The following is a 15,471-nucleotide window of genomic DNA, read 5'->3' as shown; positions in this document are numbered from 1 at the left end:
AGTAGAGCGTCAAATACAATCTGCATGGATATTTATTCAGGTTATGCTCTGCAGTTGTCATTTCTATATTCAGTGACTGGTGCCTGACGATCGGTGGTAAATTCTGCATCTGATTGCACCTGTCGTCAGACGAACAGGTAGGCAACCCAGTACCTTACTGGTAAATGGTTCCATTCTAATGAATGATTACAGGACATGTGAACTTAACCTTACTATGTAAACAGGTGTGTAACTTACTGGTTGCACAGCAAAACTAAATCATAGACATAAAATCCCTAGTCTTGTCTATGCTCTAACTAAACAAAACAAACCCTGGCTACTCAGGCACGGCTGGGCTAATTCCAGTCACACAAAAATGGCTATTGTATATAGCAACCAGTTGTACTTGTACAGTCTGTGTAGGCTCTTCTAAGGCTAGGTTCACATTTCCGTTGTTTTGCATCAGTCACATGCGTTGCTTGTGCTTGTACAACGGATGACAAGAATTGGAATTCATTGTCATGAGAAAGCGGATTCCGTTGTAAAACGAGAGAGAGAGAACGATCAGCTGATCGTTCACAATAGCCGGCCGCTGGCTTTTGAGAGCGATCAGCTGATCACCCGGCCGCCGGCTTTTGAGAACAATCAGCTGATCTCCAAGCGGCAAGCTTCTGTGAACGATCAGCTGATCGCCTGGCTATTGTGAACGATCAGCTGATCGCCGGGCTATTGTGAACAATCAGCTGATCGCTCTCAAAAGCCAGTGGCCGGGAGATCAGCTGATCGCTCAGCCACCGAGAGAGACATTCATTTGAATGATTAAACACAAGATTTGAGCATGAGCAGTGAAAACATAGGGATTCCGCTGCTCATAAACGTTACATGCTGCGTTCCTGCCACCCGACGGTCAGTCGTTCCACAACTGATCAGTCGGGCGGTGAATGCAACGCAAGGGCATCAGTCGCAAACCGCCGCTCATACAAGTCTATGAGAAACAACGGAATCCGCCAAACGGATTGCGTTGTTTATCAGAGAGGCGGATTATGACTGATCATAAACAACGGAAATGTGAACCTAGCCTAAGAGAGATGTGTCTTTTCTCCCTCCCCAGGCCGAGAGACTAATGTGCACAGCGAGTCAGGTGTAGCTCATCAGACCCTGTAGTTACACATTTGCAATGTCACGGAGCAGTAAGGAGGCATGGCCAAGATATATTGGAAAGTGCAAACCGTGTAACACATGTCCACTGCTCCTGTCAGCGCCACTAAGCATAGACAGATGTTCATTTCACCGCATCGGGCCTATTTCTAGTATGATTTAAAAGGCTCTTTCGGTCTTATTCATTGTAGGTATGTACCATGATCCAAAATTCTACCTCTAGCACTGCAACCAAACAAAATATTATTCGCTAACATGAAGGAAAAAAAATAACAATACAAGGTCATATGTGTCAATAATGTGTGTGTGTGTGTGTGTGTGTGTGTGTGTGTGTGTGTGTGTGTGTGTATGTGTGTGTATGTATGTATGTATGTATATATATATATATATATATATATATATATATTGTGAGGTAGCGACCACCAATGTTGTGGATGGTCGCAGTGGAGGATGTGTGCTGGAGATCTCAGTCTGTGTGAAGACTGAAGAGAGACTCCTGGAAATCAGTCCAGGTGAGGACTGGGGAAAAGACTGCAGCCTGGCTGGAGAGGGCTGGAGGCTGCAGGTTGCAACCACAGTGACTTATGTTCGCTGGCTGGAGCCAGAGTGTGGAGAATCCACTATGGACATTTAATTGGACTGGAAGCCCACGGTATGTGGATGTTATATTTTCCTTTAAGCCAGGAGAGGCTTTGTTACATTTTGTTTAGCAGTTTATGTTGAGTCTAATAAATAAACTGCTGCGTTTTATAAGAGACGGTGATACCTATGTTGTCTAAGGTGCCTAGCATCGCTGCAAGCGAGTGAAACCCCCCGGGTTGCGGTAAGCAACGTTTACATATGGTGGAGAATGTGGGCAGCAATCCAGGCAGCAAGTCTAGTAACTGCAGAGGTGTTGTTCCTGTGGATCAGCCGGGTCCACGAAGGTTTTTTTTTTTTCTCTACTGTCTACACACTGCAAGGAAGTGTTGCCTGTGGATCGGCGGGTCCACGAAAACAATTTTCGAAGCGGTTTGCAGTGGATCGGCGGGTCCACGAAAGTTGACGGCGCACTCAAGCGGCTTGCGGTGGATCGGCGGGTCCACGAAGGTCCGTGGGAGCTGAGTGACCATGACTGGAGCAGCTTGTGTGGATGAGATACTGTTAAAGTACCTGGTGCGGGTCAGTGAGCAGCGACTGCAGGAGACTGGCCGCCAGGAGGTAAAGCAGCATGAGCTGCAGTGGCGACAGGAGTCGCTGAAAGAGCGTCTGGACTTGGTGGCGCTGGACAAGTGGGTACAGTCCCTTGTGGGGCCAGTGCAGAAGGATACCTGGGGCACCGAGGCACTGTATGGTTTGGGACATGCGTTTTCCATGGAAAGGCCATGGAATGTACCCTCTCGGGACTGGGTTGCCCAAAAGGGGGTGGAATCCCATGAAGGGGTGGTTGCCCAAAAGGGGGTGGAGCATCCCATAGACAAGGGCGCAGTGGCGCAGATGGACAGTAATCAAGCACAAGGGTTTTCATGCTGCAGGTGTCCTGTCTGCAGTGTAGACCACCCATCTGACGATAGGCCACGTCTGTGTACCGTGGAAGTGGATGGAGAATCCGTAACTGGACTCGTAGACTCGCGGAGTTTGGTGACCCTGGTGAGGGCCACAACTAATGTCTACCTGATTCCTGGAAAGAAGTTCCACACCAACTGCACCCACAATAATGATAAAGAATACCCAATGTCCAGCGTGGTCATTAAGACAAACAGGGACATTGGTTCTCATGATGTTGGTGTAGTTTCATATTTACAGCACCCAATTAATATAGGTTGGGACTCTAAATTATTTGTGGACTTGTGGAAGCAGGGGGAAGTGTCCGGGTGCTTGTGTAAGAGCCGGAACGGTCCAAATGAAGCTCCACCACAGCGGGAGGTTAAAAAGAGTCCTTGTGGGGTGGTTATGTGTGGTAAGGTGAAGATAGCACCCCCTAAAGTTGACTGTCCTAAGTTAGGGGGGAGCAAAGAAAAAGGTGGACATGCCCAACTTAGTGACATGATGGGTAAGAAAATAAATGACAATATGACTGTTAGTGACGGGGGAGCTCCAGAAAAGGGTGCCAACACCTGGTTAGGTGGGAACACGTTAGTCCAGGACACCAGGGCGAGTGACGACTCCGGTAAAGACACTAACTCTACTAAAGTGACAAACAAGTACTGTGACGTAGTGATGAGCAAAGAGGGGAAAACCTCCTCCCGTCGCCGAAGGCGCAACAGGCGTAGAGAGGCGGAGCAAGCTACAATCTCTGAAAATATGGTACAGGTAGAGACAGTGTCATGTATTTCTGCCCAAAGTGTGGATTCCCTTCCAGAATCTGAGTGTGCAGAGAAGGTTGAGAAAGGCACGTTGCCAATAGCAACCGCTAATGTAGTGTTGGACAGCAAAATCATGCAAAAGAAAGATGAGTCTGAGCTAGAACTGACACATTGTAACGACAGAAATCAGCAGGGTGAAAATGCAGAATAGGAGCTGACCAAAACAGTAGTGGTGATGTCCCCTATGATTTCCTGGTGTTAAGCTGATGGTCTGTTGAGTGAGAACACTATAGGAGAAGAAATCCTGGAGGCTGTTGGTGGAGGAAAAATCCACAAAGGTCATGGTGAGCAGACCAGTGATCCACCCAGTGCTGGGGTGAATAATAGTGCCAACGGCATAAAAGCTGTTGTAGACTCCAGAGAATCTGAGGTTGAAGGTATGGAGTGCAAGAAAGCCTCTGAAGTTGCAGAGAATCAAGAGGAAATTGAGGGAGATGCTGCAGAGTCCCAAGAGATGGCTGAAGCTGCAGAAGTTGAGAGAACCCTTAAAGTAGGGAAATCTAGCCCAGAAGTCCCATCAGCAGCTGAGAGCTTAACTGAACTTACTGGTAAGACCAAGATGCAGGCCATAAAGATGGACTTGGTTCAGAAGATTGAGAATCTGGAGGTCAAAGAGGAGGAAAAGTTCAAAGGCTCTGAGGCTATGGAAAATCCTGAGGAGAATGCAACTCCAAAGGTGGAGCCTGAGATAAGAAAAAGAGGATGGATGTGGAAGACCCAAGGAACGGTCCGATGGCCTTACAGGTAAAGAAATTTGGCCAGTCTTTACGTGCATGGTAGAAGTCCCTGCAGACTTGAGAAAAGCCTGTGCCAGTGAGGTGGTACATGAAAAATTCAAGACGGCCGTAGGAGCCTATAAAGTGTACTTTGCCCCAGAGTCTTGTCGGTTGGTGGTGTGCTCTGTAAGTGATGTCACAAAGAAGCGGGTGGCTATCCTGAGTGGCATGCACCTACTGTGTCTTCGCTCAAAGTGGCTTATCTCTACAAAGATGGAAGAAGACACCAGACGATTGGCGCATATGAAGCAGCTCACCATAGCGTTTCAGGAAGTGGTGGTTGTGAAGAAACCATTAATTGGGCTTGCAATAAGAGCGCTGAGAAGTAACATTCAGCAAGCCAGGAAGGTTCCAGGTATTACAGCTATTGAAGTGGAAGAAACCAGTGGAACATTCCGAATCTATGGGGAAACTGCAGAAGCAGTCAAGATAGCTCGAAGGTTGTTGGAGTTTGTGGAGGAGGTCACACAAGTGCCCAGAGAACTGGTCAAGAAGCTGATTGGAAGAAATGGAAGAGTCATGCAGGAGATAGTTGACAAGTCCGGTGTGGCGAGAGTAAGAATTGATATTCATAATGAAGCCAAGATACTCTGTGAAGTCGGTATGGTTCCATGTGTGATTGTGGGAACAAAGGAGTGTGTTGAAAATGTACGAGTCCTCCTAGAGTATCGCCTAGGTTACCTGGAAGAACTAAGGCAGTTGAACCTAAAAAGGCAGAATATTGCAGAACAACTCCATCAAGTGGGTATGAGGTGGAGACCGCTTTCAGGCTGGGGCCAGGAGAAGGGTTGCCCACCTGATAAAGGTGTTGCTTCAGTTGGCACAGAAAGTAGGTCCTATAATGAAAGGAACCAAGGTCATGGAAGACCTAACTACACTTTGGGCTATAGCATAGACTCTGAATGGTCCAAGTCCTCTACTCTAAACTCCAAAGGAATGGATGAAGGGAGTGATGTATCTACAGCGAAGGATGGTCTTGAGAGAACACACCAACAGAGCGATGACAACCGAAGACGCCATCGCAGAACAAGCCATAGTAAATCTGCAAAAAGAGAATGCAGACGGTCTAGATATAGCAGATCGTCTATCCGCTCAGTGCTGAGGTGCCCAGACAGTAACCCTTCTAGTGGATTAGATAGCTCGGAGTCAGACCAGACAGTAGTTTCGACTGGAAGAGACTTTCGCTACTACACTAGCCGTTGGAGACCGTCATGGAGAGATAGGTCTGACCGGGGGGCGTATCTGACAAGGGGGTTGACTGAGACGAGTCTGGTGACAATGACCGACTTTATGTTAGGAGATAAAGCTCAAATTTATCAGAGAGGGCCCTCTCGACTTGTAGGGCAAGGTAACACTAATGCCCTGTCTCAGGGCCCCTGTGGGTTATCAAATGTTCAAGCCTACAAGTTTGAACAGAGGGGGGGGAATATGTGAGGTAGCGACCACCAATGTTGTGGATGGTCGCAGTGGAGAAGGATCCCCCTGCGATATTGAACTGAAGGTGTGACTGTGGGACCTGTAGTTCCACAGAACTTGGGTTGTAATTAAGGGTTAGGTTCCCTTTAAACTGTGACCAGTGTGATGGACAGAGCTGGAGAATCACATACCTCCACCTGTGGGTGTATCCGGTTGGGTTTAAGAGACTGTTAGTTTTAGAAACAGAAAGAAGCCTGAGAGTGCTGCACATGAGGGATGTGTGCTGGAGATCTCAGTCTGTGTGAAGACTGAAGAGAGACTCCTGGAAATCAGTCCAGGTGAGGACTGGGGAAAAGACTGCAGCCTGGCTGGAGAGGGCTGGAGGCTGCAGGTTGCAACCACAGGGACTTGTGTTCGCTGGCTGGAGCCAGAGTGTGGAGAATCCACTATGGACATTTAGTGGACTGGAAGACCACGGTATGTGGATGTAATATTTTCCTTTAATCCAGGAGAGGCTTTGTTACATTTTGTTTAGCAGTTTATGTTGCGTCTAATAAATAAACTGCTGCGTTTTATAAGAGACGGTGATACCTATGTTGTCTAAGGTGCCTAGCACCGCTACAAGTGAGTGAAACCCCCGGGTTGCGGTAAGCAACGTTTACATACTAGAAGAATGTAAACTATACATATATATATATATATAGTTTACATTCTTCTAGTATAGCACATAAGGTGATATGTATCATTATATGTCATCATTACCATGTTGCCAGAGCCAAGGGATTGTGTATGGCCAATTTTAACTTTTATGTGATGTCGCTTTATGGATCTATTAATGAGTTGGCATTTGAATACTTTCAGTGAAATGGTTAAGACTACTGGCTTATAGCAATGATCTCATATATAGGACCCATCTATAGCTTGGAGTTTGCAGATGGGGGAGTTATCCAAGCTCTTTGGTCCATCGAACATAAAGAAGTTATTCATTCATTGTGTATTATGAATGAGGATATAAAAAGACCATATGTCTAATAGAAAATATCTTTTTTTCCCGAAATCAAAGGGAATATGTACCCAAAAAAATTAACAATTTAGATTTTCATATAGAGCACTTAGCCCGTAAAAAATATCATACCAGTACTGCATATTTTATGTGTTTATACAGTTAGGTCCAGAAATATTTGGACAGTGACACAATCTTCGCGAGTTGGGCTCTGCATGCCACCACATTGGATTTGAAATGAAACCTCTACAACAGAATTCAAGTGCAGATTGTAACGTTTAATTTGAAGGTTTGAACAAAAATATCTGATAGAAATTGTAGGAATTGTACACATTTCTTTACAAACACTCCACATTTTAGGAGGTCAAAAGTAATTGGACAAATAAACCAAACCCAAACAAAATATTTTTATTTTCAATATTTTGTTGCGAATCCTTTGGAGGCAATCACTGCCTTAAGTCTGGAACCCATGGACATCACCAAACGCTGGGTTTCCTCCTTCTTAATGCTTTGCCAGGCCTTTACAGCCGCAGCCTTCAGGTCTTGCTTGTTTGTGGGTCTTTCCGTCTTAAGTCTGGATTTGAGCAAGTGAAATGCATGCTCAATTGGGTTAAGATCTGGTGATTGACTTGGCCATTGCAGAATGTTCCACTTTTTTGCACTCATGAACTCCTGGGTAGCTTTGGCTGTATGCTTGGGGTCATTGTCCATCTGTACTATGAAGCGCCGTCCGATCAACTTTGCGGCATTTGGCTGAATCTGGGCTGAAAGTATATCCCGGTACACTTCAGAATTCATCCGGCTACTCTTGTCTGCTGTTATGTCATCAATAAACACAAGTGACCCAGTGCCATTGAAAGCCATGCATGCCCATGCCATCACGTTGCCTCCACCATGTTTTACAGAGGATGTGGTGTGCCTTGGATCATGTGCCGTTCCCTTTCTTCTCCAAACTTTTTTCTTCCCATCATTCTGGTACAGGTTTATCTTGGTCTCATCTGTCCATAGAATACTTTTCCAGAACTGAACTGGCTTCATGAGGTGTTTTTCAGCAAATTTAACTCTGGCCTGTCTATTTTTGGAATTGATGAATGGTTTGCATCTAGATGTGAACCCTTTGTATTTACTTTCATGGAGTCTTCTCTTTACTGTTGACTTAGAGACAGATACACCTACTTCACTGAGAGTGTTCTGGACTTCAGTTGATGTTGTGAACGGGTTCTTCTTTACCAAAGAAAGTATGCGGCGATCATCCACTACTGTTGTCATCCGTGGACGCCCAGGCCTTTTTGAGTTCCCAAGCTCACCAGTCAATTCCTTTTTTCTCAGAATGTACCCGACTGTTGATTTTGCTACTCCAAGCATGTCTGCTATCTCGCTTATGGATTTTTTCTTTTTTTTCAGCCTCAGGATGTTCTGCTTCACCTCAATTGAGAGTTCCTTAGACCTCATGTTGTCTGGTCACAGCAACAGCTTCCAAATGCAAAACCACACACCTGTAATCAACCCCAGACCTTTTAACTACTTCATTGATTACAGGTTAACGAGGGAGACGCCTTCAGAGTTAATTGCAGCCCTTAGAGTCCCTTGTCCAATTACTTTTGGTCCCTTGAAAAAGAGGAGGCGATGCATTACAGAGCTATGATTCCTAAACCCTTTCTCCGATTTGGATGTGAAAACTCTCATATTGCAGCTGGGAGTGTGCACTTTCAGCCCATATTATATATATAATTGTATTTCTGAACATGTTTTTGTAAACAGCTAAAATAACAAAACTTGTGTCACTGTCCAAATATTTCTGGCCCTGACTGTAGAAAAATAGTTTTTCTACACATTTAAATGAGGGGGCTTTCTTGCACCCTTGGCATGACCCCTTTCCACCCTCTCAATTACAAAACTCCACCCCTCCCCTCTTGGTGATTACAGCACTCACTTTGAATCTTTGTCTGATTAAACTCCCCAGCCCTGCATATACTGACACTGCAGGGGGAATGTTTTCATCCCTTTTTCTATATATAGTTAGAGACTTTACCTCCTACACAGAACAACTTTGCACAGATGGCGGCAAACACGTTTTCTCCAGCCATTTTCCAGGTGCTGCAAACGTCTGAGGAGAAAATCCAATCTAACCGAATATTTCATCCATTATTAGTGTATGCTTAAATTATATAACTCTGCCCTTCACCTCTCCAATTTAGCCTACTTCAACACCTTCATCAACTCACTTTCCAACAATCCTAAACAACTCTTTGACAGTCTTCATTCCATCCTTGGTCCAAGAGTGCAGGCCTCAGCCACCAATCTCAGTGCTGACGATTGACCAACTATTTAATAAAATATAAAATTGACCATGTTTGAAAGGAAATTTTCTCTCATTCATGCTATTGGGCTCAAGGATACTGCTCTATCTTTGTTTTCATCCTTCCTCTCTGACCTCGCTTCCTCTGTATCTTTTGTCGGCTCCTCTTTCTCTTCTCTTTCCCTTACTGCCAAGGTTCCTCAGGGGTTAGACCTAGGACTAACCCCTGAGGAACCTTGGCAGTCCTAGGTCCCTTATTGTTCTCCCTATACACTACCGCTATTGGACAAACCATCAGTAGATTTGGTTTTCAGTACCATCTATATGCTGATGACACCCAATTATACACTTCTGCTCCTGACATCACCACTGCATTACTACAAAATATCAGTGACTGTCTATCTGCTGTCTCTACCATCATGTCCTACCTCTAACTAAAACTGAATCTATCAAAAACTGATTTGCTTGTGTTTCCTCCCTTTACTAACCCTCCTAAACCCAATATTGCCATTTCTGTGTTTGTTTCCACCATTACTCCCAGCACCATTCCCACTGTCATAGGGTTATATTTGACTCAGATCTTTCCTTCACTCCCTACATCCAATCACTCACTCACACATGTCACCTACACCTCATAAACATCTCTAGAATTTGACCTTTTCTTACCTTTAACTGCAAAAACTCTTACTGTCACTCTTATACATTCTAGTCTGGACTACTGCAACTCTCTACTACACTATGTGCAGAAATATTAGGCAAATGAGTATTTTGAGCACATGATAATTTTTACACACGTTGTCCTACTGTGATGTGCATCTCTGTAAGGAGGAGGGGTGTGGTATAATGACATCAACACCCTGTATAAGGTGTGCTTAATTATTAGGCAACTTCCTTTCCTTTGGCAAAATGGGTCGGAAAAGAGATTTGACGAGCTCTGAAAAGTCCAAACTTGTGATATGTCTTGCAGAGGGATGCAGCAGTCTTGAAATTGCCAAACTTTTAAAGCGTGATCACCAAACAATCAAGCGTTTCATGGCAAATTGCCAACAGGGTCACAAGAAGCGTGTTGGGCAAAAAAGGCGCAAAATAACTGCCCATGAATTGAGGGAAATCAAGCGTGACGCTGCCAAGATGCCATTTGCCTCCAGTTTGGCCATATTTCAGAGCTGCCACGTTACTGGAGTATCAAAAAGCACAAGGTGTGCCATACTCAGTGACATGGCCAAGGTAAGGAAGGCTGAAAAATGACCACCTTTGAACAAGAAACATAAGAGAAAATGTGAAGACTGGGCCAAGAAATATCTGAAGACTGATTTTTCAAAGGTTTTATAAACTGATGAAATGAGAGTGACTTTGGATGGGCCAGAGGCTGGATTAGTAAAGGGCAGAGAGCTCTACTCCAACTCAGTCGCCAGCAAGGTTGAGGTAGGGTACTGGTATTGACTGGTATCATCAAAGATGAACTTGTGGGACTTTTTCGGGTTGAGGATAGAGTGAAGCTCAAACTTGTGGGACTTTTTCGGGTTGAGGATGGAGTGAAGCTTAACTCCCAGACCTACTGCCAGTTTCTGGAAGACAACTTCTTCAAGCAGTGGTACAAGAAGAAGTCAGTATCGTTCAAGAAAAACATGATTTTCATGCAGGACAATGCTCCATCACATGCATCCAACTACTCCACAGCGTGGCTGGCCAGTAACGGTCTAAAAGATGAAAAAATAATGACATGGCCCCCTTGTTCACCTGATCTGAACCCCATAGAGAACCTGTGGTCCCTCATAAAATGTAAGATCTACAGGGAGGGAAAACAGTACACCTCTCTGAACAGTGTCTGGGAGGCTGTGGTGGCTGCTGCATGCAATGTTGATCGTAAACAGATCAAGCAACTGACCGAACCTATGGATGGTAGGCTGTTGAGTGTCATCATAAAGAAAGGTGGCTATATTGGTCACTAATTTTTTGGGGTTTTGTTTTTGCATGTCAGAAATGTTTATTTCTAAATTTTGTGCAGTTATATTGGTTTACCTGGTGAAAATAAACAAGTGAGATGGGAATCTATTTGTTTTTTTATTAAGTGGCTTAATAATTCTGCACAGTAATAGTTACCTGCACAAACAGATATCCTCCTAAGATAGCCAAATCTAAAAAAAAAACAAACACTCCAACTTCCAAAAATATTAAGCTTTGATATTTGAGTCTTTTGGGTTGATTGAGAACATAGTTGTTGATCAATAATAAAAAAAAATCCTCTAAAATACAACTAGCACTAGTTGCCCATCTTCTGCAGAGTACAATATAAACTTCTCATTCTCTCACCCACAAAGCTCTTCTGCACCGCTCTACATCTTCTTCCTCATCTCAATTTATCACCCTACCCATGTTCTCCATTCCGCTAATGACCTAAAACTAACTTCCTCAATAATCCATACATCCAACTCTCATCTCCAAGACTTCTCACAAGCTGCACCAATTCTCTGGAATGCACTACCAAGGACAATTCAATTAATTCCCAATACCCGTAGTTTTAAGCGTGCCCTAAAAATCCATTTCTTTAGCCTGGCCTTCTTCCTCTCCTCACTTTTATTCAACTATTCCTTTTGGCCTTTACAAATTTTTTCCCAAATTTGGTCCCTTTTATCATATGTTTACACACCCTCTATGCACTCAATAGCACTTTGTACTTGCTGGTGACCGGTTCATGCAGCATTATTTGAATACCCTATTTATTATACGATGGCTGGATCACACATGACAAGCACTTTTTACCACTTACCGTTTGTGCCTGCCGTATACTAGCAGGACCATCACTCCTCTTAGTATCTGTTGGCATTGTGTTATTCTGTAATGTCTGATATTGTCTATACATGTCCCCTCTGAATTGTAAAGTGCTGCGGAATATGTTAGCGCTATAGAAATAAAAATTATTATTATAGTTGCCCTTTCATTACACACTGGATTGCAAAGCAGCGTCAAGTATAACAGGGGAGGGATGGGAGCGCGCACAATGTCAGTGTATGCACATTTTCATCTCCCTCATTGTGTTTTGTGGCCATACACTGATGTATAATACTGTGTGCAGCAAATAGCTGTTATTTATACACAGGAGAGGGGACTGAGAACTGTGCTCCAGCACACACTGACCCTGCGCGCGCGGGCACTTGGCCGCACCACTGTCAGTATGTACAGGGCTAGAGCATTAGATTAGGGGGCATTCCAAATCACCAGTACCAGTAGGATTTTTATCGGGTCTAAGTCCCCTATATGAAGGTCTAAATAGTTCAATTTCAGTTTTGGGTGTGAAAGAATTAACTGTAAAAACATATATATATATATTTACTGAATATATGTCTTCAGAATATTTTACCTTTGGCATCTCATTATTCTAACTGGTGCTATTCTTTGTTTTCCAGCAAATGAAACTGTCTTTCGACTCCCTCACTGAAGATGCAATAGACTCATGAAGAATCAACATGGATATATTATACAAAAGTATTTGCACTTAAAAGTTCCTTGCAATGACTATCTTTACGTTTACCAAAGCACGCATTGGCTTCTCAGGTTGAACTGTATTTCATTTACTGTATTGTCTCTCCTGCATTAGGTCTGGTGCTGGCATGTGTTGTTGGGATGATTACCATATATATATATACTTTAGCTTCATGCCCTGGTTGCTGCATATCTCACTTGGTGGAGGATCTGGTGTTTTCACGAAAACCTGATGCGTCCATACTTCCATCTGGAGCCAGACTGTACGGCCGTGTTCTTTGTCATAAAGATTTCTGTTATCCTACAGACATAGCCATGCACACATTACACTACACTGTCCTCATGAATAACAGATACATGATAATATAGTCAGTCTTGTGATGAAAATTATGTTTATTTCTGCTTCTGTTTTAATGTTGGTTTGTGCAGTTTTTTTTTATATGTGAAAATTACTAGCAATATTATGTCTTTAGTAAATCATGGTTAAAGCTTAATTTCCCCCTAAAACTTAGTGTACATCTCTCGTGTATAGGATAACATCCATATAGACTTCTTGTTTGCAGTAGCCCAGTACCAGTTTGCAAATGTATCTTTCCAATTGGCCCAACATATCAAAACATATGATAAAGTTAAAATTATTGTACAGGATTAGATCAATAAACCCTGCTATTCCAAAAACAGTGCATTTCACTGGGTTGTGGCTGGTATCGTAGCTCAGGTCCAATGATTTAGAGGGACTGTGGACAAATGTGCGCGTTCTTTGGGAGAAAGTCATTGTGTTCTCTACAACAACTCTGTTCTCAGAATTACACATTCATATATCATTTTCTATGTCTGATGAAGATCACAACAAATCAATGTATCCTTTATTACTATGCTTCATATCAGACGGTTCTGCATTATGTCAATTCCGTAACCTTTAAAGGGTAGCTCTGAGTTTCGCTTATCTAAAGTGATATGTCAAAAATTTTTATTGGTAGAGGTTTGGGTGCTAAGACCACTGCTGATTAAGACTTCTGACACTATAATATGGGAGAAGTTTGTTAAAAATTCTAGGTATCCTGTAAAGGAAATTCTATAAATTCAAGAAAAAGATTTTTGTTGACTTCTCATAGATATGTTTCAGAAAATCAGATTGGTAGACTATGTGAATGCCCGTGGCTTTGCTCCATAAATTTGAATGACCATGAACGGTGTCTGAGACTTGCAGTGAAGAGTTTGCCAGTTTATAACTTTGTAAACTGGAGGCATAGCAGAAGATCCCTTTCGAACTTGAATCTGTGACACCACTTCTTTAGGATGCTATGAACTGTACTCATTAACTGCATGCGGATTAGATCTAATTGCCTTGTTGGACCTATACTCAGCGTGATTTGTAAAGTGGTAGTCCGATGCTCAGTTTTACATGTACTAGCACCCGAAAACTTATCTGTGCCCTGAATGCAAATATTACCTAAAAAAAGGAGTATGGATTAATTGCCATCATCTAATTCTACATAGTAACATATATACATTTTGCTTACCATGACGACCACCACGACAAGTTCCACTGAGGAGAAAAGTATTTGACAGATACAATATACTGATGACTAGTGATGAGAAAGCACTACCATGCTTAGGTTCTCGGTACTAGTGATGAGAAAGCACTACCATGCTTAGGTTCTCGGTACTAGTGATGAGCAGGCAACTACCATGCTCAGGTGCTGGGTACTAGTGATGAGCGGGCACTACCATGCTCAGGTGCTCAGTACCTGTAACAAGCAGTCGGCCGCTGAGATGGATGCAACTCATTTACTGAGTATAATGGAAGCCAGTTGGGAACTTGAGCATTTTTGCAGAAGATCTTGTTATTCCTTACTAGTTTATATGCTGATTAATGCTTTGATGTCAATATAAACCAGCAGCCAAGTGGCGCTCCAGAGGTGTCACCTGCAGGATCTGGCACCTGTTGCTGATTTCTTGAAAACCTTTTGTTTTTCAGTATAACACAGTGATTTGATTTCCCCCATTTTCTGTATAATAATACCATAGATGGTACAAAGAACGATACATTTTAAAGTAGATGGCTTAGAACCTGACTCACAAATGGATACCAAACTAGATATTCTTAAAGAAACCCTCCTCTTTTATGTTTTGTTTTCATTTTGTATTCAATTGTCATTGTAACGCAGGACTTTTATCATGTGATAAGCAGTAACCTGTGAAACAAGACTTTCCTTATGGTCTATGGTTTGCAATAAAACTTCTGTGACTGTTCCTTATTAATGCATGCAAATAAATATCAGAAGTCCCTAGCACGTGTCATTGTATCATATGTAATATCTGAAAGAAACTATGTCAAATCTTCAGCTCCTGAATTCTGCAGATCGCCACGACTGGAACCTGGATATCTCACGTGCTGCAGTTTGGCTTTTCAGGCTAAAGTAAAAGTGTTAATTTTATAAAAAATAAGATGTTGAACCCAGAACTTAATCCTTTATTAGAAGAGTTGTACTGTGTTCTTTGTAAGATTTACTTTACAACATGTCCATGGAAACATCACCAAATCTAACCAGATCACTATTATAACAGTTTTCATGAAAAAAGGGGAGTTACAGTGAACCATATTACAACTTCGTGTTCTCACGTAATGATCCCCCAATTTTACCAAATATATGCATACTCCTCAATATCTTGAAACAATGTGATGCCACACAATGGAGTTATTTTATGCTCACTTTATTGAAAATTTTTTTTTAAAACAATCACCAACACACATAGTGAAAATACTGATAATACAAAAGCTAAAAAGTAGTCCTGCTGTGTAGTGATCCGAATACAGCAGTAATAATACACCTGCATTAACTTTAATTAGGGATAGTATACTCACTCACATAAATGGTTAATAATCAAAGGCTAAACCCATATAATGCAGGAGATCTAAAGTACAACCCCCCCAGGGGTCTGAGCATCAGGTACACCGTAATAAATTGTGAAATGACAACCACTATCAGAGATTACTCAAGTAGTCAG

At 42.8% G+C, this 15,471-nt stretch overlaps 1 protein-coding gene across 1 annotated transcript in view; it reads left to right on the top strand.

Moving 5' to 3' along the window:
- ANO10 (anoctamin 10) overlaps nucleotides 1-14,753 on the top strand; it is a 473,406-nt gene extending 458,653 nt beyond the window's left edge. The window contains exon 13 of the mRNA XM_075315233.1: nucleotides 12,384-14,753. Coding sequence (XP_075171348.1) covers nucleotides 12,384-12,434 — 51 coding nt within the window. The 3' untranslated portion in view covers nucleotides 12,435-14,753. The remainder of the gene's footprint in view (nucleotides 1-12,383) is intronic.
- Nucleotides 14,754-15,471: the final 718 nt, after the last annotated feature.

This window comes from Anomaloglossus baeobatrachus, chromosome 6, assembly GCF_048569485.1.
Source record: "Anomaloglossus baeobatrachus isolate aAnoBae1 chromosome 6, aAnoBae1.hap1, whole genome shotgun sequence".
Taxonomy (NCBI): Eukaryota; Metazoa; Chordata; class Amphibia; order Anura; family Aromobatidae; genus Anomaloglossus; species Anomaloglossus baeobatrachus.
Note: the sequence above shows the minus strand (reverse complement) of the source record. Positions and strands in the feature narration are given on the sequence as shown.